Source organism: Camelus dromedarius, chromosome 14, assembly GCF_036321535.1.
Source record: "Camelus dromedarius isolate mCamDro1 chromosome 14, mCamDro1.pat, whole genome shotgun sequence".
In the NCBI taxonomy this organism is placed as follows: domain Eukaryota; kingdom Metazoa; phylum Chordata; class Mammalia; order Artiodactyla; family Camelidae; genus Camelus; species Camelus dromedarius.
The window spans coordinates 64,409,427-64,437,062 of NC_087449.1; the positions used below are offsets into that span (position 1 = coordinate 64,409,427).

The following is a 27,636-nucleotide window of genomic DNA, read 5'->3' on the forward strand; positions in this document are numbered from 1 at the left end:
GCTTTGTGATGCTGGGACTGGGACTCTCTAAGTTCCCCTTTGCCAGGGGTCCTCTGTTAGGTTGGCCAACAGGGGGTGCTGCAGGGGAACTGGAAAACCTGACAGCAATGACTCCATAGCAGCAGTAGCAGCGGGCTCCAGTTACCAGTTTTGATTCATTCTCAGAGGACCAGCAACCTTGCACGCCCTCAGAGACACCAGCACCAGCTGGCCAATGTCCTTCCTCAGGCCTGGGTCCCCGTTCTGTCCAAGTCCTCATTTTAGTTACTAGAATCCAACAGCCCCAGCCTTTCCCCTTGGTTCCCCCACCCCCTAGGGACAGACCATGGCTGCTTCCTTCTCTGATCACGTGTGTTATCCCGATGTTCCTTGTTTGCCTTTTCTGTCTTCCAAAACCTATTTGACCAGTTTCTTATATTAAATTCTCTCTATTAAAATAACTGTTTCTGTTTTCCTGACTGGACCTTGAGTGATAGAGAAGACATAAACATTTTTAAGGCTTTGGGTATGGACTGCCAATTTGCATTCAAGAAAGGCTTTACCAACTTACATTCTCAGAGAGTCTCACGGCACTAATTCTCCACACTAGCTAGAGAGGAGATGAAATAGGCTTTTGCAGGTTAGTTTATTTCCCTATGACTGTATTAGCACTAGGTATTCTCACCTAAAAAATAAATTTGATAGGTGAAAAGAGGTACCTCATCGTTATTTTAAGAAATGCAGAATTATCTCTAATTCAGCTAAGCCTGACAGGTGCAAGGTCCCATACAAGGTCCATCCTATACATGAGTGATGCATCACCTGTACCTGAATAGCCCACAGTCCTCTCTTGCCAGGGCCAAGAGATAGGAGGAGGATGGGAAAGCTGAGGGGGGAACTTGTACCCAGGAGTGTTCCCTGTTGTTGCCAAGTGAGAATGTTAACAATACTTTGAAGGGCCTGTGTACTTGCTTTAGGTTTAAGAGGATATAGGTAGGCTCAGGGAAGGAAACTCCTAGTAGACGACACAAAATAATAGGGACAAAAGGGAAAGGAGGCAGACAGATTCTTGAGCCCTCAGAAGCAAAGAGAGAGATGTCAGCACCAGCCCAAAATGAACAAGAGCAGGTCTTGGTTGACCAAGAGGGGTGACTGGCACTGAACACAGGGGAACCCTACAACTGCTGTTGCCATTGTAAACAGCAAGCAACTGGGCTCCGGGAGGCCAGTGTTTCTTCCAAGAATGTGGTGAGTACATGCCAAAGACACTGAATGCCCAGAACGTGCTAGGTTCAACAGAAGAAACAGATAAGGCACTTTCTTTCCTGAGAAATATACAAACTGGAGGGAAAATGTTGTTAGTACAATCTTGTGCCTTTGGTAGAGGACAGGTGAATGGGTCCTATAGGTAACTGGCTTTTTGAAAACACATTTGCAGTTCAAAAGACAAACTAAAAATGAAAATTTGGTAGGCAAGACATGGAAACAACCTAAATGTCTGAAGACAGATGACTGGATAAAGAAGTTGTGGCATATTTATACAATGAAATACTACTCAGCCATTAAAAAGAATAAAACAATGCCATTTGCAACAACATGGATGGACCTGGAGAATGTCATTCTAAGTGAAGTAAGCCAGAAAGAGAAAGAAAAATACCATGTGATATCACTCATATATGGAATCTAAAAAAAAAAAAAAAAAAAAAAAAAAAAGACAAATGAACTTATTTACAAAACTGAAATAGACTTACAGACATGGAAAACAAACTCAGGTTTACAGGGTAGGGGAAAGGGATAAATTGGGAATTTGAGATTTGCAGATACTAACTACTATATATAAAATAGATAAACAACAAGTTTATACTGTACAGCACAGGGAACTATATTCAATACCTTGTAGTAACCTATAACAAGATATGAAAATCAATATATGTATGTATATGTATGACTGAACTATTATGCTGTACACCAGAAATTCACACAACATTGTAAACTGACTATATTTCAATTAAAAAAAACAAAAATGAAAATTTGGAATATTATTCTCAGTCTTGTTCACTGGTGTCAACTAGCACCTAGAACAGTGACTGGCAAACAGTAGGCATTTGATAAATGTACAGAATTAGTGAGTGAGTGAAAACTCTCAAGAGATCCTGACTCCACTGGTTTGAGTGGGATCCCCAAGAATAAGCATGTTTAACGAGCTGTTTTACCCAGTTTTGAAACTGTGGATTATAGGACCATGTTGCAAAACTAACAATGTAAGTTAAAAGCTAAAATGTATCAGGCAATTTCAGATAAAAATACCAACTTGATCTCATTGTTACCCATTTGATTTTCAGTGGATCCTGCTGAATCATTAGGGGCTAGTAGGTAGAATGGTCAGCATAATATTTCCACAACTCAGGGGAAAAACAACCAACGGTTTATGTGCTGCTGGAAGGGGGTTAGTAGGATAATACTTAGGAGTGATGTCAGATATTAGGTAACAGGTTTAGAGTAACTGCATCCACAGGTGCGTACCTGTATACATCAGGAACCCACCTGTATAAAACTTCATCAGGGAAGGGACCAACAACTTGGTGGAGAGAGGATGGTTCTCAATCATTTCAAAAAACTTCTGGGTTCGTGGCTGAACAGCAGGGTTGGTCATAAACATGACTTCTACCAGTTTGGCCACCAGATACGGATTTCGGATGTAGTTCTGGTTGCACAACATCACAACGAGGAACATCACAATATCCTGAGTACAGGGCTCATAAAGCACCTGAGGAGAGTATCTGAAGACAGGTGAGAAGAGCAAGGAGTAAAGCTCTGAGAAACTCAACTCGGGTGGATGGATGCTGGTGTCATCAGGGGAGAAAGGGGACGAGTAAGTCTAGGAGCCAGGATACTGAATTCCCTTTCACTGGCTGAGTTTAAAGGGACTATTTACATTATAACTAGATTGATTTAAAACCCACTGCATCTACTGGCCGCAGCATTTAACTTACTATGTTTTAGAAAATAAACCAAAGCTATGATTAAATCATAACATGAGCTGCACAGAGATCTGCACGACCTAAAACACTTTAAAAAACATTTTGATGGAGTTGTTTTCATTTTTTAAAATTTCAAACATTGTTTATAAACTTGGCCCATTTCTTTGCAAGCCTTCTCCAATTCTCCAATTGAGAAAAGTTTGGGTACAAAATGTAGATGTGGATATTTCTGGGTTTTGAATGTTCACTCAGATATTTATAAACTGTTTTTTTCCTTCTGTTTCTCAGAAACACACACTCAATTATTAAAAATTCAACGCAGTTTTCACAGAGTACATTATTACCAGCATTGTTAATCCTCCTTCTGTCTTGAGATACTATTGAAATTGGCTTAGTGCCACAGCTGGATTTATTTTTCCAGTCTCCAGGCAGCATTCAGTTAGAGCAGTGGCATAAAATGGAGGTTCGCAATATAGTTCACAATATAATGCCTGCACTAAATATAAAAACATATTAGAACTGTGTAATATGTGAATGGGACTTACTGTACAATAAAAAATAAAAATTCAGCAACATCTTCTACATAAAACTCAGGCAATGCTGCAAATACCTTGGGGACATCTGAATTTAAAGGCAGTGTTACACTGTCAAAGAGAAAAAAGTACTGGTTACAAAATGAAATGCACATCAAACTGTAAGGAATATTACACTACCACGACAAGTAAGTATTTTACTTGGAAAAAGCTCTCATTCTATACTACAACTATGTGAAAAGTACACTGGCAACGAAACCACCACCAGAAATGAACAGGGGATGATGAAGACGGGGATATGCTAGGGTGGGCGTGAAAGGTTTTCCCTTTTCTTGATTTCCTGTTAAGGCTAATGCAATAAATAAAATGTGAAGGAAGTAAAAGGCTCATGTTTGGTCATTTCATGCGACTCGTACTGTCGGAGACAACAGAGCTATACATGTACTTCAGTACTTTCCACTCTTCAGAGGGCTTGGGCCAACTTCACCAAAACTGGTGATCCAGAGATTTCACAGTAACAATAAACTAATAATAAATAAAATAAAAATCACTGCCGAGAGGCGATGTCCAGTTGATCAACGATGTTCTCAGCTCATTCTCTGAACTGGGTACAGATTTGCCGGGACCCAGTGCTTAGGGAATATCCTGTATCCTAATATCCTGTTAATGCCAGCTTTCAGCTTCCCAGTGTATAGATTCCCTTTTCTATCGATCAAGATTTTACAGCCAATTTTTAAAAAGCACTATATCAAAATTAATATAATAGGTACTGACAGTCCCTTATTTAAACTGTAACTAATTACAGCAAAAATACTGATTAATATTACAACTTTCATGGTCTATATAAGCACAATCTGGAAACTGAAAAAAGAATTCTTGATAACGTAAGGGTGCTGGTTTTAGGTATCGACTCAGAAGAGCAAGAAAGAGTAGAGAAGAGGAAGGAGGAAAGAGCACACTCACTCGGGGTAGGCAGGGTCCAGGATGCGGAGCAGCAGCTGAATGAGAAGGCCGTAAAAATTCAGACATCTTCTCAGGAAGCTCTCGTCAAGTAAACCAGCGTCAGCACAGGCCTTGCATCGTACCAGTTTCTGTGGAAGCAGGGACGGTCCCACCCACAGGTTAGTTGGTAGCTGAGAACCCACAGTGCGACTGGGCGGGGAATGGGCCAGGGGATGAAACCTAGGTGCCAGGGCTTCGAGAGTTTCATCACTAACTCACTATAAGATGCTGGTTGTGGCTCCAGAGCTTTCTCTGCTCTAAGAAAAAGAAAAGGTGTGCCAGGTGAACCACCAGGCACAAAACATAACGCAGAGTTAGTGCTGAAAAAGGTAGGTCATCACTGTCATATTCAAATAGCTTGACGGGGGAGGCCCTTTGGAAGTCAGGGATGGTTACTGGGAAGGAGCCAGACAAATCTGCATCTAAATTTCAGAGGATCAGAAGACCGCTGTGAGTTTAAACAAACACGTGTGCACACGTTGACATGTAAATGTAAACAATTTGTAGACCTCTTGAAATGCATCTCTGGAGTGTTTGGTGGGGGGGAGTCTACAGACCCCAGAAAAGAGCCCCTGGTTAATTTTGCTTCTCAGAAAGGTCTACTTATCAGTGAATCAAAATGAAATCTTAACTTGTACCAGAAATCTAAGTCAGGTAAAATTTCACCGTATCATCCTACTAATCAACAGAAAACATGACCAGGTAACATTCAGCTTCATAATTTGAACATAAACATATGAAAAATGCGTAAACTCGCTATTTGTGCTTCCTGTGTACAACTTAAGTTAGCATTTATTGTTAGCTACATCTCATAAGCAGAAACCTTCCACCTATAGTAAGGTTCTGTGCTATGCATCATTTTCAATTAAATGAAGAATGAGGGGCAAAGAGAAGAGGTCTTGCCGCTACCACAAATCCACTCTGCCAAACGTCATGAAAAGGTGTGGCTGGACATACTGGAGTGTGTGGGTTTTAGGTCAGCGGTTAGCAGATGGGGAGCTCTTGCACAAGGTAAGGACAGGGAGGTGATATTCAGCCGACGATAATAAAACCCATTAAGAATTCATATTGTCATTGGCATAAGCATATGCATTTTCTGTCCTGAGATTTAAATATTATACATAGATACACAGAAACCATCAACAAGTTTTTAAATGCACCATTTTATCTTGGGGGAAAAGAATAATGAAGAAAAAATAAGGACATTAAACTGCTCATTCAAGGCACATGTTCTGGTGGGGAAATTACTATTATGAGGCTGGTCTATAATTATTCCAATTAACTATACAAACCTTAAGCTGAGTTTTGCAGCGCTTCAGCATTTCCCGGTGTCTAGTTGCCAGTGGGGAATCTTTCCATTGACTTTCATTATTTTTCAAATCTTCCACAGTTCTGAAATTAAAGACTAACAGTCAAATGAAAGAAAACATACAGATCCATCATCCATTTTATCTATTCATTTCCACCATTTCATTGACTCTTGGACACACATTCCCACATCCCTCCCCCATCCCAATGGCAAGTTATGGTTAAATCGGCAGCCATTTTTCTTTCTTACTGGTTCAAACGTAATGAAGTCTTAAACTTGATGGCATTTCAGATTTGATGAAATACAGTAACCATTACTTTTGGAATGAAATGCATTGTTCCCTGTTTTTCTGGGACAGAAAATTCAAGGTTACTATTTCTTTTCTTTCACAATCGTTCCCTGCTCTCTGAGATTACTTTTGCGACTTGCTCCTTCACTCCCTTCAGGCATCCCCTCAAATACCAAGTCAGTGAGGGAATGCCTTTCTTGATCATGTAATATGCTCTGTATTTCAAAAGCTGGCTCATTTAACACTATTTCAACCCTTTCTATCAAAACATTGTGTAGAAAACCAGAGGTTGAACAAGTTTTAAGAACTACATTTCCCAGACTCCCTTGCTGCCAGCATTTCTGTAGGAGACTTGGCTTCCACCAAGAGGTGAACCTCACAGAAGCAGAAGTGACAGCCGCATGGCTCTTTGAGAAGCACCGTGTGGAGAGATTTTGCCTGAAGCAGCTTCCTGCCAGGCCAGATTCAAAGGAGAGCTCTGGGAGTCCTCTTTTCCAGGCATTCCAATGATTCAATAAACCGAACAGTGACCTTTAATAATCCTTTCTGCTTATTCCAGATAAATTGGATTCTGTGGTCTACAACTAGAACATGAGTACGGTACACAGACTAATGCTCCGCCCCTCTGCCTCCACCCCGAGAAGATGTCACAGCTTCATTCCCAGAACCTGTGAACACGTGTTACTTTACAAAAGGAACCTTGCAGAGGTGATTAAGGGTATGGCCTTTGAGATGGGGAGACTATCCTGGATTGTCTGCATGGGCCCAATGTCATCACAGGGTCCTTCTGAGAGAAAGAGGGAGTCAGAGTAAGAGAAAATGTGACAAGTGAAACAGAGGTCAGAGAGAGGGAGCTGAAGATGCTGTGCTGTTGAGTTTGAAAAAGGAGGAAGGGTAGCCATAAACCAAGGAATGTAGGGGGGTCTCTAGCAGGTGGAAAAGGCCAAGAAAGAGATTCTTTCCTAGACCTTCCAGAAGGAATGCAGCCTTGAGTTTAGGACTTCTAACCTCCAGAACTCTAAGACAATCATTGATGTTATTTTAAGTCATGAAGGTCATGGTAATCTGTTGCAGCAGCAAAAGGAAACTAAAATAATGACCTAATGTTTGTTGGCAAGAGGTTACAGGTAATAGGCCCTCAAGAAAAATGGGCCTCTGGGATGAGCTCTCTGGGCTGGTTTGTAAGTGGTGACGATTCAGTTAGCATGTGAGGGCATAACACTGGTAGCCCAAGGCTCTCAGTGAAAAAACAGCTGCAGAAATAATCACCAGCGATCTCCTGGAATGAAGGGAATCCTGGAGTGGCTACTTCTAACTATGCTGAGAGCTTACAGAATAAAATTACAGGCTCAAGATTTTAAAATCTCGCCTCAAGGAAAAGTCAATGAATCAGGGAGTTTCTAAAGATGACCACTGAGAAGCAGTCTGGCCCTACAAATCACCAAATGAAAATATAGACTGAATCCATAACCTCACTGGAACTCTTATCTGAATGTCAGAGCAATGACTGGGACTCTAAGAATTCAAAGGGAGGACCTTGGGAGAATTTAGGTACTCCAAGTACCCAAGTCCCTAAATCCCCCGAGCCTCACTTGACAGCAGAAGCAGCTCCGGCAGTGACTGTACACACTGCAGGTAGTCACACTGCAGGTCGATGCCAATTTCCCTTCAGTTTCAACCCATCATACTTTATTGCTTCCTGAACCGCAACTGGAGTGAGATCAATGACTGTCCTTATGGGCCAATGACAAAAGTCACATGCAGGAAAAGCCACATTTGAAGGGGAAAAAAAAAAGCAAGATTTGCTAATATACTATATTAGCTTCCTACTGCTGCTGTCACAAATTATCACAAACTTTAGTGGCTTAATACAACACAATTATATTCTTAGAGTTCCAGAGGTCAGAAATCTAAAATGCGTCAGCAGGGATATATTCTTCCTGGAGGCTCTAGGGGAGAGTGTTTCCAGCTTTCAAAGGCAGAAGCACTCCTTGGCTTGTGAACCCACATCACTCTGACGTCTGCTTCCGTCATCACATTTCCTTCTCTCACTCTGACCCTCCTGCCTCCTTCTAAAAAGGACCCTTCTGATATACTGGGTCCACTCAGATAACCCAGGAAAATCTTCCCACCGCAAAGTCCTGAAATTAATCACATCTGCAAAGTCTCTTTTGCCATGTAAGCTAAGACATTCACAGGTTCTGGGGACAGGGATGTGAATATCTTTGGGACACCACTGTTTCACCTACAGTATTACATTACTCCATTCCACAGTAGCGTCGAAGGGCTTCTGAAAATGCTAGATCAGCAAGACAGGAACATACTAGCATTCTTCTAAGTATGGATGAATCTACTGACATGAACATAACTACCAGAGAGTCTGGACTTGACCTTATCCTGGATAGCTGGGAGGGCCTCTAACTGTGTGCCCAGCTGGTTGACTGAAACTTGGAATTGACAGTGGCCTATGCTAAATGAAGTTGAGTTGTCAGGAATTCCTTAATATAATTCACAGGAAGGAACCCAAAGTGTAAGAAGCTGGGAATATTAATGTAGATTTACCATATATGACTAGGTCAGATAATTGTCCTCTCAAAACACACACATACTCCAACTATGTCCTGGAAGATATTTCTTGTATCACAGCACTGAAAACTACAGAGGTGAGGGGACACCAGCAACTCTGAGGAGCACCAACTCTCACTGTAGGCTGGGAGTGGAGGTGGCAGGTGGTGCCACTGAAGTGTATCCTCCAGAGTCAGTGGGAGTGATGAGATCCCAGGATGGCATCCATTCCAGGATGGAGGAGCAGACAGATCATAGTCTGACGTCTGTATATGCCTCTCTCAATAACTGATACTATAAGCTGATAAAATCAGCAAACGTTAAGAAAAATTCAAATAAAAAATGAACTTGACTTAATTGACATGTATGAAATGCTGCAATAAACAACAGAGAAAGCACATTCTTCCCAGGCCTCTATGGAATACTTACTAATGTAAACGTTGGCTACAAAGCAAATCTCAATAAAGTTTAAAGAAGACAAATCAGAATGCACAAATCAGAATTCTGATCACAAGGGAATTTAGCTAAGAACTGGTAACAAAAGATAAATGAACAAATCCCCCAAGAATCTGGAATTTAAACAATGTATCTTTATATGACCCACAAATCAAGTAAGAAGTAATAAAAATTAGAAAATATTTTGAACAATAAAATATGACATACCAACAGGTGCTCAACATCACTGATTATCAGGGAAATGCAAATCAAAACCACACTGAGATATCACCTCACACTTGTTAGACTACCAAAGAGATCCGAAATAAGTGATGTTGCGAATGTAGAGAAAAGAGAACCCTCCTACACTGTTGGTGGGAATGCAAACTGGTGCAGCCACTATGGAAAAAGATCAGAAATAAGTATTGTCAAGAATGTAGAGAAAAGAGAACCCTCCTACACTGTTGGTGGGAATGCAAATTGGTGTAGCCACTATGGAAAACAGTATGAAGTTTCCTCAAAAAATTAAAAATAGAACTACCACATGATCCAGCAATTCCACTTCTGGGTATATATATATGAAGGAAATGAAATCACAATCTCAAATGTTCACTGAAGCATTACTTAAAATAGCCTAGATAAGGAAATAAGCTAAGTGTCCACCAACAGATGAATGAATAAAGAAATGTGATACACACACACACACACACACAAAAACACAGAGGAGTATTACTCAGCCATAAAAAATAATGAAATCTTGCCATTTGTATCAACATGGATGGACCTTGAGGGCATTATGTTAAGTGAAATAGACAGAGAAAAGACAAATACTGCATAACCTCACTTATATGTGGAATCTTTAAAAAAACACAAAAAACCAAGCTCATAGATACAAAGATACAGAGAACAAGACTGGTGGCTGCCTGTCAGGAGGAGTAGGATGGACAAATTGGGTGAAGGGGGTCAAAAGGTACAAATCACTAGTTATAAACTAAGTAAGTCATGAGTATGTACTTATACAGCATGGTGACTATAGTTAATCATACTGTATTGCATATGTGAAAGTTGCTGAGAGTAGATTTTAAAAGTTCTCATCGCAAGAAAAAAAATCTGTAACTATGTATGGTGATAGATGTTAACGAGACTTGCTGTGGTGATCGTTTTGCAATATATACAAACATCAAACCATTACATTGTACACCTGCAACTAATATAATATGTCAGTTATACCTCAATTTAAAAAAATGACATGATAAAAATGAGGATGCAGCCAAGGCATGCTTAGAAGGAAATTCAACACATATGAAAGGGCTGAAAATGAATGATTTAAGTATCAACCTCAAGAAGCAATAGAAACATCAACAAAAAGCAAATTAAACTAAAAGACAGGAGGAGGAAGTAATAAAGATCCTATAGACATAAAAATGATAAAAAGATATTATGAACAATTTTGTACCTAAAAGTTTTAAAACTTTAAGTATCATGGGGAAAACTGACACAAGATGAAATAAAAATCTAAATAGTTCTACTTCTATTAACAATAAAACACATAATTTAAAAAACTTCCCACATAGAAGCCCAGACAGCTTCATTGATGTTTCCAAACATTTAAGAAAGAAATAAAATAATTCTTACACAATAAACTCTTCCCAAAAATATAAAAAGAGGGAACACTCCCCAACTCATACCATGTGGCAAGCATCATGCTGATAACAAAATTTGAGAAGGCCTTAAAAAGAAATAAAAATTATGGTCAATCTTTCTTTTGAATATAGACTAAAAAATCCTAAACAGAATATTAGCAAATAGAATATCCAATGAGATCTAAAAGTGATAATATATAAGCTGAGCTTATTCCAAGAATTTAAGATTAGCTTGATGTCAGAAAGCAAAGTGATGTTATTTCAACCCTATTAATAGAATAAAGGGAAAAAAATCTGATCTCCTCAACAGAGATGGAAAAACAATTTAATAAAATTGAACTCCTGTTAAAAATTAAAAAAACTTTAGAAAATCAGAAACAAAAGGGAATTTCCTTAATCTTAGAGGATATTCAAAAGGCTTTCCCCGATTAATTGGGATGAGAGAGAAATTTCAAGAAGGTTATTTCTACTCCAGATTGTAGTAAAAATTATAGCCAGGGCATGAAGTCATGGAAAAGAAAATTATGAGAAAGAAAACTGTCATCATTTACAGACAACATTATTATGTGCAGAAAAAAAATATTAAGAAATCTACTGGGTAACTATTAGAATTAATAAGTGATTAATTCTATTTTAAATCAAGGCAGATATTGGTATGACATACTTTCTCAGTATGACATACATTATACTCAGACTATCCCAGTCCTGGAACAAACTGTGGAAATGGCTACTCCATTTTTATTCCAGATGACCTGTTCAAAAAAAATATCTGCCTCCTATTCCTTTGACTTTTGTTTGTTTGGAGGTGCTGGTACTTGGGGAGTAATGTTTAGATTAAGAAAAACAACAACGGTGCTAATGACTAGGATAATGACTGGCCACTTTGGACTTCTTATGTCACGGGACAACATGCAAAAAACTGAATTACATGTTGTCAGGAGTTAATGATCTTGTTTATTAAGGGAAACCAGAGTTACTGTTTCATAGTCCAAGGAGAAAGGATGACTGGAACCCAAGAGATCCTTTAAAAAGTGCCTCCTGATAATCCGGTGCCCAGTGGAAAAAGTTAATGGAAGTCTATGGTAACCACATACCAAGGGTAGAGAACTGTAAGAAATCAAAGTTTGGGTCACATCACCATGTAAAGGACTCTGGCCAACAAAGAAACATGGATGTGGTAGCAGAGGCAGATAATGTACTGTAACACAGGTACCCTCACATTCATGTTTACTGGTCACAATGGAACTGCCTGCTTCTGAGAACAAGTAGTGAATCAAGCAGCTCAGGACATGGCATCACGCACGTACCTATTCAGCTCCCGGATGGCCCGGAGTCTACGGATATAGCGACGGCAACTCGGCAGAATAGAGAGGTGGTGGGCGTGCAGGGTAAGAAAGAAGCATTCCGTAGGGAACTTCGGCTCAGAAAACGGAGGCTGATCTCCATCTACGAAAAAGAACATCATCCCCTAAATAAAACTTATTGTGTGACTATTCAGAAGAAAAGCACAATTAAGAAGACAAAATTAACTTGCATTTTCAAGAAGTTTAAGGACACTTTTAAAAAATTACAGACTTTAGTAGTGTTATAAAAAAAACAGGTTTCCTGTGACTCGGTTTAATGATCAGATATTCTGCCTCATCTGATTAAATGTTTACATATTTTACCAGCAAACTTTTGTGATGTCTTCCTGATGTATTTTATATAACCACTTGTATTATTTAAACATCCTTATTAAACCTCAAAATGGTATTAGATTATGTTTATAAGCTGTAGATTCCATAGCCATTTCCCTACTGTTAGGACATATTTGTTTTTTCTAATTATTCCCTATTAGAAATAGTGCTGGCAAACAGATGGAAAGATATGCCATGTTTTTGGATTGGAAAAGTCAATACTGCTAAAATGACCTTACTACCTAAGGCAATCTATAGATTCAATGCAATCCCTATCAAATTACCAACGGCATTTTTCACAGAACTGAAACAAAAATTTTTTTAATAAGCATGGAAACACAAAGACCCCCAAAGAGAAAAAAACAACACTGAGAAAGAAGAATGGAGCTGGAGGAATCATGCTCCCCGGCTTCAAACTATACTACAAAGCTACAGTAATCAAAACAGTATGGTACTGGCACAAACACAAACACATAGATCAACAGAACAGGATAGAAAGCCCAGAAATAAACCCACCCACTTATGGTCAATTAATCTATGACAAAGGAGGCAAGAATATACAATGGAGAAAAGAAAGTCTCTTCAATAAGTGGTACTGGGAAATCTGGACAACTACATGTAAAAGAATGAAATTTGAACATTCTCTAACAACATACACAAAAATATCTTATCTGTCACAGGCATCCATAACTTCTCTTTGCCTGTGTCTTTCCTTCTCTTGTCTACTCTGTCTCTACTTCTCTGCATTCTCTCCCTCTGTCCCCCTGGACCTCTCTGGGTTACGACTGCATTTAGTCAGGAAAACAGTTGTGGTCAATCAGGGAAGGTTCTCTTCTTTCTTCCCCTTTCACAGAAAGGGTCTTCCTTGGCTCCAGCCTTCCTCTGGGCAGCCAGATCTCTAGAGAACCCCCTTTGATCTTCTCCACAATCCTGACTTCCCTGGCCCTGACCCAGGAGCCCAGATCCTAATTCTGGAGTTTGCTTGGCTTATTGGAATCAAGTCTTCTGAATCAAACAGAAATTTCTTACAGAATTAGACTGCTTCCCTCGCTATTAACAAGTATGAGAAACTGCAACCGAACTAAACATCCCGAAGGATGAACTCAGGTCAGGGCGTGTGGCAGAGTAGAGCCCTGGACTCCGCTCAGCAGACCTGAGCAGTAGCTGCGACTTGCTGAATGACAAGCTGGGTGAGCTTGGCACCTTCTGGAGCCTTGGTCTCCTCATATTTAACTAGAAGACAGCAGAGCTGCTATTAAGATATTTATTAAAGTTCTTTTCCTGATAATCCCATAAGCCTACAAATAGGAACCTTCCTGTAGTATGTAAGGGAAGGGCAAATGGAAGGCACACTAAAATCTTTATAGATTACATTGCTGCGTTATGTTTTGTTTCAAATGTACCATGACTCAGAAACAGCTTTGTACTGGCCAGTAAAGTCTGGCCATGAAAAAGTTACGACTTTCAGACAGAGAAAGATAAATGCTGTAAGATACCACTTACATGTGGAATCAAAAAAAATACAACAAACTAGAGAATATAACAGAAAAGAAATAGAATCACAGAGTAGAGACGTAATTAGTGGTTACCAGTGGGGAGAGGGAAGGGAGGAGGGCAAGATGGAGACAGAGGATTCAGAGGTACAAACCATGACGTATAGAAGAAGCTACAAGGATATGTTGTACAACATGGGGAATATAGCCAATATCTTTTAATAACCATAAATGGAGTATAACCTTTAAAAACTGTGAATTGCTGTATTGTATACCTGTAACATACAATACTGCACATCAACTATATTTCAATTTTAAAAATATGTAAAATAAATACATAAAGTTAAAAAAAACTAATGACTTTACACCAGAAACTAACACAACATTGTAAATCAACATTTCAACTAAAAAAAAGTGATGACTTGTATATAACAGTAATGTTAACTCCCAGAACAAGACAAGCAATCAAGACCTTACACACACTCCGTCCACCACCACAGCCCTTAGAGGGAACCCGAAAAATGTAAGGAAACTCTGATATAGCAGCTTTAGGGGAAGAGGAGTCAGTGAACACAGGCAGTGATGACTGAGGACAGCAGCAAGGGCAAGAGAGAGCTGGGGGCAGCGAGGTGACAGACAGGGACGCTGCAGCTGGTGTCAAACTGTGCCAGGACGCTCTGAGTTCACCTGGACCTTCTGATACAGGATGTGTATCTATTCTACCGTTTTACTTTAAAAAACAAAACAAAACCAGAAGGGCAGTGTTTTAACGACCTAATGATGGACATGTGACTCACAAAGTTCAGTCAGCCAGTCGTTCACATCCTCCATCGTCGCGTTCACTCTGGTCTCATCGTTGGGAAGAGTGATCCGACACCTCGGGTGGAATATATATGTGGGATCCACCGTCTCTAACTTGATCTTGGTGCTGAGCTGCTGCAGCACCCAAAGGAAATTCAGCATAAATCCGTCTGTAGATACCAACCTATCATCAGTCTGGGAGATATAAAAGTATTCAAAATCATAATCTGAGTAGAAATTTTGGCACAACTTTACCTTAGCCCACCTTAGCCAATCCTTAGCCACCTTAGCCCACACTCCACCCAGCACATTTGGTGATTTCCTTCCTGAAAACCCTCCCGTGGCTCCCATCACAGTTCTTACCATGTCCGCCCTGCCTGATGGAGATTCTGCCCACTCCTCCAGCCCATGACCTGCCTGTTTCTCTGCTGTTCACCATCCTCCAACCACAAAAGCCTGCACGTGGGGCTTGTGCCAAAACTCCTTCATTCCCACCTCTGGCCTTATACGTATCTAGAAGGCTCTTTTCTCAGCCTTGCTATGACCGGCTCTTTCTTATCAGTCAGGTCTCTGATCAAACATCTCCACCTTGGACACTGCCTTGCCTTCCTTCTGGTACCTCCATGGTTACTTTCAAGTCCTCAGCCTCGCTTTATTTGCTTCATAGATTCTATGACTGTCTGAAATAATATATTTACACATCTACTCATTTACCCTACAGAACATAATAAGCCCCACAAATGTAGGAAGTTTGTCTATCTTGTTCAACAATGTATCTCCATTTCCTAGAACAAGATCTGGTAGGCACTGAACATGAGTTGGATAAATGACTTTAGCAAACAAATAACAGCAGTTCTTGGGGAAACCTACTTGCATCTGTGCCTTCTTCATGTTGGCATTGACAACAGCTGCCATGTAACCAAGGGCAGCCTCCCGGGTTTCACCATTTAACAAAATACTATGCAGGATCTTGAAAAGCTCTTGCTGAAATTTATTTCATAAGGAAAGGGAAAAAAAAAAAAAGAAAACTTTGTTTTAAAAATGATTCCTTTTGACTTCAAGAAAAGCTAAACTCCTTCCCACTTTTTCTCCTCTTCCACATCCACTCATCTTAGAAGAGCCTGACTACAGGAGAAGAAGAGTCCACATTTAACTGTGTCAAGATAATCGGCATGAAAGCAGAATGTGGGCTGGAGCACGGAAGCAGTTACAGGTTTAATAAAATAGACTGAGCTATTGACTTCCTTTCCAGGGTAAGACCAGACTACCTTCATTATGCTATAATTAGCCTATAATTTTGCTGCTTTTAACTTTCAGAACTGAAGACATATTCATCCTTTGGATTCATTTTCTGAACACCTACCCTTCCCAGCTCCAAGTAATGCTGTAGTGACTGGCTAACCACGCGAGTGTTTTCCAGGGTAATGGCGGGCCCTGAGAAATACTTCTCAGCCACTTTAGCCTGGAAGGAGAAAGCAGAAATTCCATCAACACATAATGTGCATTTGGGGAGGAATCTGAACATAAGGGCAGCAAGGTGCAAATGTACTTACATCATCTTCTGCAAAGACTGAGAAGCTAAAGAAAGCCCCCAGATAAGAGAGCCTCTGCAGCTCCCGCCCAGAGCCAGGGCTTAAGGATTTGGGCAACCACAACGGCAAAGCAGCAACCTGGGCCAAAAAAGCAGAAGAGGCAAACGAAGCTGCTCAGTCAGCAAGGGAGGTAAAAATGAGACAGTGTTCGCAGAAGCCTACCTGGTCGGTTGGCCCTTAGCCACCAGCACAACGGCTGACACTTCACATCCAAAAACACGAGGGTCACAAATGTGTTAGGATCTCTGTCAGTGTTTCCTCATTTTAGATGAAGGAAAACCCTCCAATTCCTCTTTATTTTTACAAGATATCCTTTTAATTTTTATATTTCAAGATACTCTTTGATACAGCTGAAATGGACTATTCCTATCCTCAAAGGACTCGAGGAATTGTTTCCTGTAGGACCTGTTATTCTAGCTGTACTATACTTGTCCCCCCGAATCACAAAAGAGAGTGAGTAACGTCAGCCCAGGAAATGATGAATACGAAATGATGAATACGACAACAACGTAACATTTGAGAGGTACCCACATGTGTTAGTCGTATCTCCATCTAAATGTCCTCCAAGGAGTGTTTTCCAGATAATGTTACTTAAAAATATCTTCTGTGTTATACATTCACTGAATGTGCAGGCCCATTGCACTTACCAAATTGCACACAGGGTGTGTCTTTCCAAACTTGGTTTCACAGAGCTCACCTAAAGCCTAGAAACAAGATCAGAAAGTGTCATTCAAATGTATTTCATTCTAAATTGACTGCCATGTGTCATATCAAGACAGAGCTTTAATGTTGCTACAAACACATCTGCATTCCCAACAAAATGCTAATCACTCCACTGCTTTTCTGGTGAATAAAACATGCACATTGCAAAAAACTTCAGATGAAACAGAAATATAAAATGAAACTAAAAACCACTCATAAACTTTACTCTCAGAGATAACCTGTTTTGATATTTGGGCCAACAGCTTTCCAGACATATTTTTGTACATATACACACAGAGATAAATAAGCATATTTTTATAGTAAACGACTTTTTCATTTAACATCTTTCTATATCAAAAAGCTATGCTTCTGTGAGGAGGGGAGGATACAGCTCAGTAGTAGAGCACATGCTTAGCATGCATGAGATCCTGGGTTTAATCTCCATTCCTTCCATTAAAAAAAAAAAAAGATATGCTTCATAAACTTCAGATGGCTAGTCTTGCCAGCATTAAACAGGATTATAAATAATTAAAACTTAATAAGCTACCAAATTCAGAATATATTTAAAAGTACTACTTGGTTTCAAGATCCCTGGTTTTGTGAGAACTCCAACATTTTTCTTTGGAGTTCCAATTGTTCTGTTATTAGAGAATCAGGAAAAATATCTTTTAGGCATATAAACACAGTTTAACATAGCCATGGTAGTACAAAGAAATACTACTTTAATAGTAATTTTCTCTGTGATCTGGACATTGCTATAAAAGCCTCTAAACCAGCTGGTGGAAGCTTTTGAGTTGATGCACGTGGGCACTGACATGTCTCTGAGAAGCCACTGAGAAGGGAAGGTTCTCACTGCCCAGCACCTGGGTCCCAAACTTGGCTGCGCATTAGCAGAACCTGGGAAGCCTCTGAAATGCCCAATGCCAAGCCACACCCTTGCCACACCCCCAACGAATTAAATCACAGCGTTGGAGAGCCAGGCATAGGTGTTTTTTTAAAGATCCCCAAGTGACTCCAAGGTATGGCAAAGTTGGGACCTACTGATCTAGAGGATAACACAATTCTTTCTGATTTCAGCTCCAATGGTCTCCCTCTTCCTGCCTCAAAGTACTGTCCTTTCTCTCACAGCACTCATCGCTGTACAAGCATCACTAATGGTACAAAACAAGCTATTGTCTGTCATAAGGGAGGCCTTTGTCTTCTGCCCAGGAAGAACATTTTGTTGATATCTGACACTAAAAGCTCCTTACTGAAACATCAAGCTAATTCAAACCATTATAGAAAAGCCAACAATTCCATGAGGGAATATTTACATAATACAGTCATAATTAATGTGCACTAAAATAATTCATCACTGAACTCAAAACAATCAGATTACTTCACTTCCTTTTATGTGCCACAAGACAGAACAATGCGTAAGGATTAACAGAATTTCATTAGGAACCTGAGTAACACTTCTACTGGGAAGAACCCTGACATAACATCTATTGAAAATTATTTTTAAAAGTCAGACTTCCCACTTCACCTTCTAACTTCCCAGCTTTGTGACATTTAGCCTTTTAGCTTACCTTTGACTTTCTGAAATAGATAAATGCCCCCTTTGTGTATACCTCGGTATTAGCACTGATCATGGTGCCATTATCTGACTGTGTGGCTGCGGTCTTGATTTTTGCAGTAGATTATGAGCACCGTGCAGAAAGGCACCTTGTCTCGTTAGTTCCTGTGTCCCCGGTGTGTGACACTGTAGAGGTCCTTGGGAAGCAGTGAATTAACTGCAGCAAACATACCAGTTTAACTCAAGCCTCCCTTTACACAAGGTTGTATTTATACAGAGTTAACTGATTTCGTGTTTTGATATTTTTCCTTGTAATCCTAGAATGAAAAATACTCAGTAACACCTCAAAGGATTTGTCTCCCAAGTTTAAAGCAGCAAATTCAGAAGAGAAAAGAGCCTCTTTTTTTCTTTCTGGTTCCAGTGTCTTCACAACAGGCAAGACCCTTGATGAGAAGCCAGCTGAAAGTCCTGTTCACAGTTCACGCTTGCTCTAAGTGTCTGGGGGAACTAAGCAGATTTCTGTTCTCCAAGTAAAGCCTGAAGTGAAGTGTACAGCCTCAGGAAAGAGGAACGATGAACAAGAGAATCACTCTGTGATTTTCTGCAGAAAGTTACTACAGAAAGATAAAATTGTGTTCCTTTTCTTGCTATAACTCTACCTTTTAATTTGCACTTGTAATAGTTTTCTTTTTAAATAACAAAATTTCATCCCAAATACAGTATGCTCGTTTGTAGGAGAATCAGAAGGACACCACCAATATTTATCGTTTTCATATGCTATAGAGTAAGGCGAAGTACATTTTAATGACTGCACCCCTGACTCCTGTCTAGGACTCGGATGGGTGGACTAGGCACCGTGCTGCTAACTGTCTTCTCCGATGCATCGCACTGCACACCAAACACTCTGCATGGCCAACACAGTGATTTCATGTTTTAAATCTGAAAACAAGGCTGATCACGGACCTGAAAGAAGAGTGTATGTTAAAATAATCTGGAAGAAAAGCATTTACTGAATGGGTGACAAGAAAAAGAATAAGTTTTACCATGAGGGGGTACTTAAAGTAGTCACTGTCAAGCGAGCACTCTTTGGCAGCGAGAGCCAGGCCTTGTAAAATGGGGATAAAGATCTACAATAAAAAAAAAAATCAGAAATATAAGTTTAAGAGAACTGAAGAACGGAGGCATATCAAGTCAAGTGCTGAATCTGAAAGTCCTGGCATACCTCCCCCCAAGAAAAGGCTATTTTTGTTTGTTTATTTGTTTGTTTAATTGAAGTATAGTCAGTTACACTGTGTCGATTTCTGGTGTACAGCACAGTGTCCAGTCATGCATATACATACATATATTCGTTTTCATATTCTTAAGAAAAGGCTGTTTTGCAATAAAGGAGCCTAGACTCCAGCCACAGAGTATTGTTCTGTCCTTTCACAGGCTAACCGCAAAGTAGCAGAGCTGAGTTCTTCAGAAGTAATGGGACTCAGTGAACCCTGAAACTCTGACAAGACTCCCCATGATTCAAGAGAACCTCACAAATGTGGAGCCAGCTGTAGGACCCTCCAGGGCTCTTTGTGCTGATCAACTAAATTCTGCACATCTCAGCAAAGCGTGTGTTTCTGATTACCAAGCACCTATAATCTGTAAAGAAACTGGACTAAATGTTCCAATATTTTTTCAACTCTATCAACATTTTAAGAAATTTTGTGTTGCCACCCCCACACCTATATCTAATTCTTTCCATCTTTCCTTGTTTATTTTGAAGAGAACAAGAAAAACAAACCAATAATGAGTATTATTATTATTACATTAACTTAAATTATGTGGAACAAAGAGACAGCCGACAAATGTTGAAACTGAAAAAGAAAACCTTATTAGAATGCCTTACCCCCATATATGGTGTGATGAATACAATAACCTGATTTTGGAGCTTACGGGCACTCAAATTTACTTTTACAAGTTCACCATTAATACCAGGAACACTCTGCAAAATGTGCTCAGCACAGCTCATCTTTAAATTTCACAATGCATTCACTGAGCAGCACATTCAGGGAGTTGGCTGGGATTCAAGGCTAATAACATGAAGGAGAAAATGTTGTAAACAACAGCTGACAGTCTGCATGCCAAGTTGAAAAAAGGAGTGTTCTCTAAAGCCACTAGAAAACCTGAAAAATTCCCTTTCCTAATTTCATACAACTGTATGGAGCACCTTTGTCATTTGAGGAGCACTGTATAAAAAAAAAGGTGCCTTGAATTACAAAGTGCCTTGAGATATCAACACAGCTCTGGATGAAATCATTCCAGTTCTCGCCACTCAATCAGGGCAGAAATAATGTGCTTTCGTAAGCTAGCTAAAAATGGAGAGGTGATGCTTAGGTGTGGGGATGGGAAAGGCCAAAACCACCATCAAGGTGAAAAACAAACAGTAGTTCCAGAACCACCAAAAACACATTTCATAATTGATCATTTAGAAACATCTCTAAGCATTTTCTTCAAGGATGCTATAAAGTAAAACTTCTTTATCTTTCTAGTAGAGTTTTCCTCTTTTGCAAGTAGGGTTTAATTTATAATAAGCAGACAAAATATTACTAAGCATAGTATTTTTCAAATAGTCAAGCATTATACAATTTGCCTGACTTACATATTTTAAATAATTTCATTTTCAAATAAATATTTCCCAGCACTGATTAAAAAAAGCTCCAAATGTTCCTCTCCTAAATCCTAAATTCTAGCTGCTATTTATTTCTGCTTATTTATCTATGAACATCTGAAACATTAAAGGGAGACTGCAATTTCAGTCAAAAGATTTAATAATTCAAATCCGCCACACTCTTAAGACAAAAACGTAAAATGCTGTTTTTCAGTTCAGCAACTGCCTTTTACTCATCATTTCTCTCTAGGAAAGACACATGCTGATATATAACAAAGGAGAGTTCAAGACTGAGTGGCAGAATTCTGTAATTAAAAGTAAACTGGTCTGCAGTGGTTGCACAATATTGTGAATGTACTAAATGCCACTGATTTGGATACTTCAAAATGATTTACTTTATACTATGTGAATTTCACCTCAATTTTTAAAAAAACAAAGAGGTCATTTCACAGCTTCTATATAAGTTTCTTTATGAATAAAATAGGCATAACATACCTCTTTTAGCTCATCACTGAGCTTTTATACAGTTAAATCTACTCTGTGTTCCTCAAATGATGTCTTTTTAATAAAGTATTCTAGCTCATGCATATTACACATATAATACAGTGCATCACTTAAATCCCCCGAGACATTTATTTCCATTAGAGCTGACATAACTTTCTAAGGAAGAAAAGCTCACTATGATGCCTGAAATACTCCTATAAGTCAACAAGACCATGATTCAAGATGAGCAGTTGATAAATTCCAAATACAGAGTCCACAACACTAAATGGGATTTTTACTCCTGGATTCTTCTTTTACTGATATCTTGAAAACTACCGAAAACATACTTTCTGAGATTTCAAAGTCCTTAATATGAATAGTTGCAAAAAATGTTTGGTATAAAAATAGATTAAAAGGAATCATATCATTTATAGCTATCACCTCTGTTACACTTTCTGGAACCAAAAAAGGAAATCATCATATAACAACTTGTTAGAAAATGTCATAAAAATCCTTTTATCAAGGGAAACAGCTGTGTGATAGTTGCTGTGGCAAAGTGCTTACTTTACAACACAGGTTATAAAACAGTAATCAAAATTAATGCCAAAGTTTCACCTTGGAAGAAACCTTCAAGACTAAGTTTATTAGTTATTACTATTATTAAGCTTTCTTATTAAATGTTGCATATCTGCATTTTCACTTGACTTTACACAATGGGATATCAACAATGTATGAATATTTAATGAATGAAGTGATCAGTAAGGTATGAGACACCATTCCCAGCTTAGTGGTGAGAAGACAATGATTTTATGAGACGTGCAGACTGCTGCTGAGCTAATTTGGTCTTTAATTTATTAATCTCCTTTTTGTAAACTCAGAGAACTGCTTTTCAACACTACTTTTCTGGCAAATGCACATCATGTCTTATGTATTGTGCTAAAAGCTTCTTGAAATCAGACAGGGTCTTATATTTCTAACCTCCCAAAGCACTTAGCACAGACCAAGTTTAAAATACTTGATGTTTGACTTACTAGCTGAAATGGGCACTTGATTTGAACAATGTAGCTGTCAGTCTGATTTCCTCAAGACAGGAACCTCAGGTAGCTTTCTCTGGGCAAATAACACATGCATATTCAAATTCAGGAACCGATGTTTTCAAAGTATGGTATATTTAGAAGTCTGCCTTTGCAGAGAAGCCTCCTAAGTGAAAAGTTTCAGTAGCAAGCTCACAAAACTTTACCTGCTTGAACACTTCTTCATCCTGGTGAGTGGTTCTCACCAGTTCTTGAATGAAGCCGTAGGGGAGATTCCTACACAGCATGTACGGCACCAGGAAGGACGGCTGTTGCATGGACCTGCAGACCCACCAAAGTCAAGGGCTGTGATGAGTCAGCTCGTTACCATGTAACATACAGAAGGTCACGTCAGCAGTAACTGTCCAATCACAGCTCCACATCTCCCAAACAGTCTACGCAACTGTCAATAGTTTTAGGCAAAAGATCACCCTTCTTAATGTTAAGACAATCACTTTTTGGGCTTTTCAAGAAGAAACTATAGAAAGTTTCAAAGAATCCATCTTTTCCTCCATACAGCCCTTTACAAATAAAGCATTAAAAAACCTGGAGTATTATATGCCTCTTTTACTTATTTATTGATGCCTCATTCAATGGGGAAAAAAATGATTAGCAGTGGCTGAGGACTTTTTAAAACTCTTACTAATTTTAACCATGGAACACATAAAGTTTTAGTACATGTGTATCATTTTACTTTTTTTTTTTTGGACAAGTTTCCAAAATGGTTACCGTACAGAAAATAATGTAAGATCATCAAGAATGAATAAACTTTGTAACTGACATTTTTCCTTTAGATATTTTTCATAAGAGAAATGAAATCTAGAAATGATTTTTTTTAAATTTGAAACCTTTCTGGGACTCTCTGAACAAAAATTAATAATGTAGTACACTTTGGGTGATTCCCAAATTACCTATTCTATCACTGTAAGTTATTACTGAACAAAAGAAATTAACTGAATGATACATGGAAAGTGATGATCTGCACATTTTTTTCAAGTATCTCCACTGATTTCAAGCAGCTGCTTTTAAACTCAATTACTAATTTCACGCCCTGATGTCAATATATTTCAACAACAGTCTATCTCAATAGAATACACAGAGAGTGTTTTAATTTCATAGTGTTGTACAGAAAGAAAGGGACCTCAGAGGCCATCGAGTCAGCCACTCATTTCACAGGTGAGGAAGTAAGTTATCCAATGTGGTGCAAAATGGCTGGCAGCCTATGTCCACTGATGGAGAGGGTCCTCTCCCTGCTAACATCAAGCACACGTTGGTTCTTCATACCTTGGTTGCGTGAGGGAACCCTGTAGTACTAATGCAGTATGGGATATGCACTGTGAGCGGATGTTGCTCAGAAGCTGGCTGACGGCTGGCTGGCTGCACATCTGAAAAGAGAGATGGAGGTTAGGACTACAAGACAAACAAAATAATCCCACACAGCTGAAAACTGATGAGAGTCAGAAGAAACTGATCTCCAGGAAATGGCATCCTTTTCTCTCCCTTTACTGATAATGAAAAAACTAGACTAACTGTTTCATCCAAATATACTGACTCCACTGAAACCTAAGGTTAGAGAAGAAAGCAGCAGAAGCTTGAGGTGACCACGTGGGGATTTTAGAGATATGCCCACTCTCTACGCTTCAAAAGATTAAGTGCCACAAACTTCAAGAGGCCCTTCACAAATATGAAACTAACAGGTAGACAACCAGACTCATTTCTAATGGAAAATCAGAACTAGAAAATGAAACAGGAATGAAATGAGATAATAACTGAGCATGAAATAGCAGAAAAAGTGTAGCTTGCTGAGTTTAAACACAGCTTGCAATTTATTACTTATGTGAGCCTGGACAATTACAGGTATCCCCTGCTTTTTGAAAGTTCACTTTACTCCACTTCCCTTTTAGGAAAGACCTACATAGGAGATGTACTTAATCTCTTTGAAGTTCACTTGCTTATTAATACAATGGGAAAAGTAATACACTACACTGGATTACACCGGACTAACTGAACAACTGTGAGAATTTGAGCTCATGTAGATCTAGCAAAGTGCTCAGCAGTCTACAGGCACTCCAAAAATGTTGGTTATTATGGCTATGACAGGCTATGAGAAATTATCAAGTCCATGTGAGTCACTGGTGACAATGGCAATCGGCTCTGTCACTTTTTCCTTCCTCTAGGATGTGAGTTTCGTGAGGGCTAGGATCTTGGTCTGCTTTGTTCACTGATACACCCCAAGCTTCTGGTACAGTCTGACCTACAGCAGCCCAATAACCACTTTACTGATTGAATAAATGAATAAATGCTCCTTAGGGGGTTAAAAAATGATTTGTTTTCAAATAAATAACCAGGTTTTTCTGTTTTGTTTTGTTTTTTTAATGAATCTATTTCATATTACCTTTGGTGCTTTTTTTTCCTCTATTCCAACTCGGTCAAAACACTCGATGAGGTAGTTCAGCATATCTGTCTCCTTGCACGTCTCAATGGTGAAATGGTCACTGTAGGAATCCCAAGTACTTGCCCCACCAGAGGCTCCCAAACTTTGGAGAAAAGAAAACAGATTATTTTTATCTCTTCTCAACAACTTATGTTTGATAGAGTTTGCATTTCTGCAGCAGAAAGCCTGTTAGGGTCCCCGCACCCAGAACAAAGCACAGACACCCATGCAGCCACGGCCAGAACTGACTGCTTGTTTCACTTGCTCCAAGTCCAACAACAGCAATGTTTAGTAAATATTTTATTGACCTAAGAAGGCAGTCTGACCAGAAACCCAACATCTCATCTTCTTGGGAACGGCACCTTACAAAACCAGGAGGACCAAGAACTGCTGCCGAGCGCCAGGCACTTGAAGGGATGTCACACACATGTAAATCAAACCGGCCCAGCCAAACCAAACTCGGGCAGGCCTGGAGGTCAAAGCCAGCCTCTACTATTGCTAGAACTGAAGTCTTTAGGAGTCAAGTTATAAGGGACTAACACAGTAACCTTCCTTCTAACTTCTAGCACAGATCTCAAAGACCTTCATCCAGCATTTGGCAATAGGACCAGAGCTTAGGAAAACTGTCCAGTTAGAAGGTGACATAAAAATAGCTGTTATCAACAAAAAACGCTTAGCAAAAGGATAAAGTAGATAGTGAAAACAATACAAACAAAAATCTTGCACGAGGAATATCCAAACTAGCGATCTATGCCCAGCCCTCCTGCTTGTTACCTGAACCCAGAACTTCATCTCATCTGCTGTGGGGGTTCAATGAAGTCATGTGGGGGTGCTTTGTAAAACAGAAGCAGGACACAACGTGAGGCACTGTTATTATTAGTAATAACTATTCTCTGAGACTAAAGCGAAACATTATCACAAGGGGTAGGTGCGAGGAAATTAAAGTTTAGATCATCCATCAATAGGCCATATACCAAAGTAGATGTAGAAACTCACAAAGTGATTGGATAAACATGAAAGATACAAAAAGAGGAATCATGGCATAGGAGGAGGCCAGGAATTTTGAAATGAAGAGGAATGCAAAAAACATAAACTTTGCAAAAAGAAGTACATGTGAAAGATGGTAAAGGATAGGAGGAGTATAAGGAACTCGAGAACCCGCCCCTACTTCAGCCTGGGGAAGACAAAGGCTAGAAACTAAAAGAACTGAGATACTAATGATACGTTACGTGGATAGCTACACAGATATACACACAACGAATTATGGAACATAAACGTAACTGACCTTAGAATTTTAGGAAAATCATCAACCTTGAAATCAAAGTATGATATTAGAGTATTTCAATAAAAAAGTTGAAAATGATGTCACAGCTTTAAATCTAAGGCTCTCAGCCCAGAGTCTAGTAAACCTCTGAATTCTTACAACTTAATACATAGGTCTGATAGAAGGGAAAGGAAGAGACAAGACTGAGAAGCAGTGAAAAGCACAAGGCAGCCAATGCCCTCCTCACTGGGTAGATAATCCAGCCACCCACAGAGTGCCCTACCAGAGGCAAAGATGGGCAGGCAGGTGAGAAAACTGAAAAACCCCAAAACAACTAATTCTTGTGTCTTCAATCAGTTAAATTTTGGGGTACACATCACGAATCAATGGTAAAGATCGTATATCTGTTCATTGGCCTGGCAACCAAAAGATGAGTATCATAATAAAGCAAATGGAAAAAAATATAAGAACAAGACAGAAAAACCCACCATAAATATCAGAAGTGTGGTAAACCCTCAAAAGGAGAAAGGGGAAAAAGATATTTGTCTTTCTCTGCAGTAATCTCGGATGCAAGCTATCTGCTCTCCCTCCCTCTTCCATTTGACCTTGGTGACTCAGTGACCACACTCACTGCACTTCCTGAGATGAACTTTGCTCAAACAGGCTTATAACTACACACAGGTACAGTTAATTTTCCTTTGAGAAGCTCTCACAGGTGACAATGAAAATAGATCTTCCTCATGTTTCAAATGAAAAATGTAAACTACGTATTTCCTTGGTAAGAAGCCCCATATTTCTCACATTTTTACATTTCTGCAGTGAAAGTATCTTATATTTGATGTCATTGGGTCCTTGCCAGTTACTAGGAGTCAGTCTGCTGCCATGCCCAAAGCCAGCATGTGGACATTTGTGGGACGTCAGCACGCTTAGATGGTGGCTGCTCATGCACTGAAACGGGGTTCCATTCTTAGCCAACACAACCTGGTTCATTTGAACTTGGATTTAAACACCTTAACTTCAACTGAAACACCTTCACAAACATTTCACGAAGACATGAAAAGTGGCAATGTGTGTAGAAGACTGCCAGGCAATGTAGTGAAAGACATTCAATGTATTAAGAGAATTTTCACAGCTAAAAGAGGTTGATGTGTGTTGGTGATCATCTGTCAGGCACCAAACAACA

General features: G+C 39.4%; 1 protein-coding gene across 2 annotated transcripts in view; it reads right to left on the reverse strand.

Moving 5' to 3' along the window:
• Positions 1-27,636, reverse strand: part of UBE4B (ubiquitination factor E4B) — a 108,505-nt gene that overhangs the window by 19,307 nt on the left and 61,562 nt on the right. For both annotated transcript variants that reach the window (XM_011000811.3, XM_011000812.3), the window contains 14 exons: positions 25,151-25,292; positions 24,040-24,140; positions 22,923-23,037; positions 19,599-19,682; positions 16,946-17,002; positions 16,260-16,376; positions 16,070-16,168; positions 15,577-15,690; positions 14,703-14,901; positions 12,044-12,182; positions 5,788-5,887; positions 4,457-4,584; positions 3,506-3,604; positions 2,524-2,759 (listed from right to left, as the gene is read on the reverse strand). In XM_011000811.3, coding sequence (XP_010999113.2) covers positions 2,524-2,759; positions 3,506-3,604; positions 4,457-4,584; positions 5,788-5,887; positions 12,044-12,182; positions 14,703-14,901; positions 15,577-15,690; positions 16,070-16,168; positions 16,260-16,376; positions 16,946-17,002; positions 19,599-19,682; positions 22,923-23,037; positions 24,040-24,140; positions 25,151-25,292 — 1,730 coding nt within the window. The remainder of the gene's footprint in view (positions 1-2,523; positions 2,760-3,505; positions 3,605-4,456; positions 4,585-5,787; positions 5,888-12,043; positions 12,183-14,702; positions 14,902-15,576; positions 15,691-16,069; positions 16,169-16,259; positions 16,377-16,945; positions 17,003-19,598; positions 19,683-22,922; positions 23,038-24,039; positions 24,141-25,150; positions 25,293-27,636) is intronic.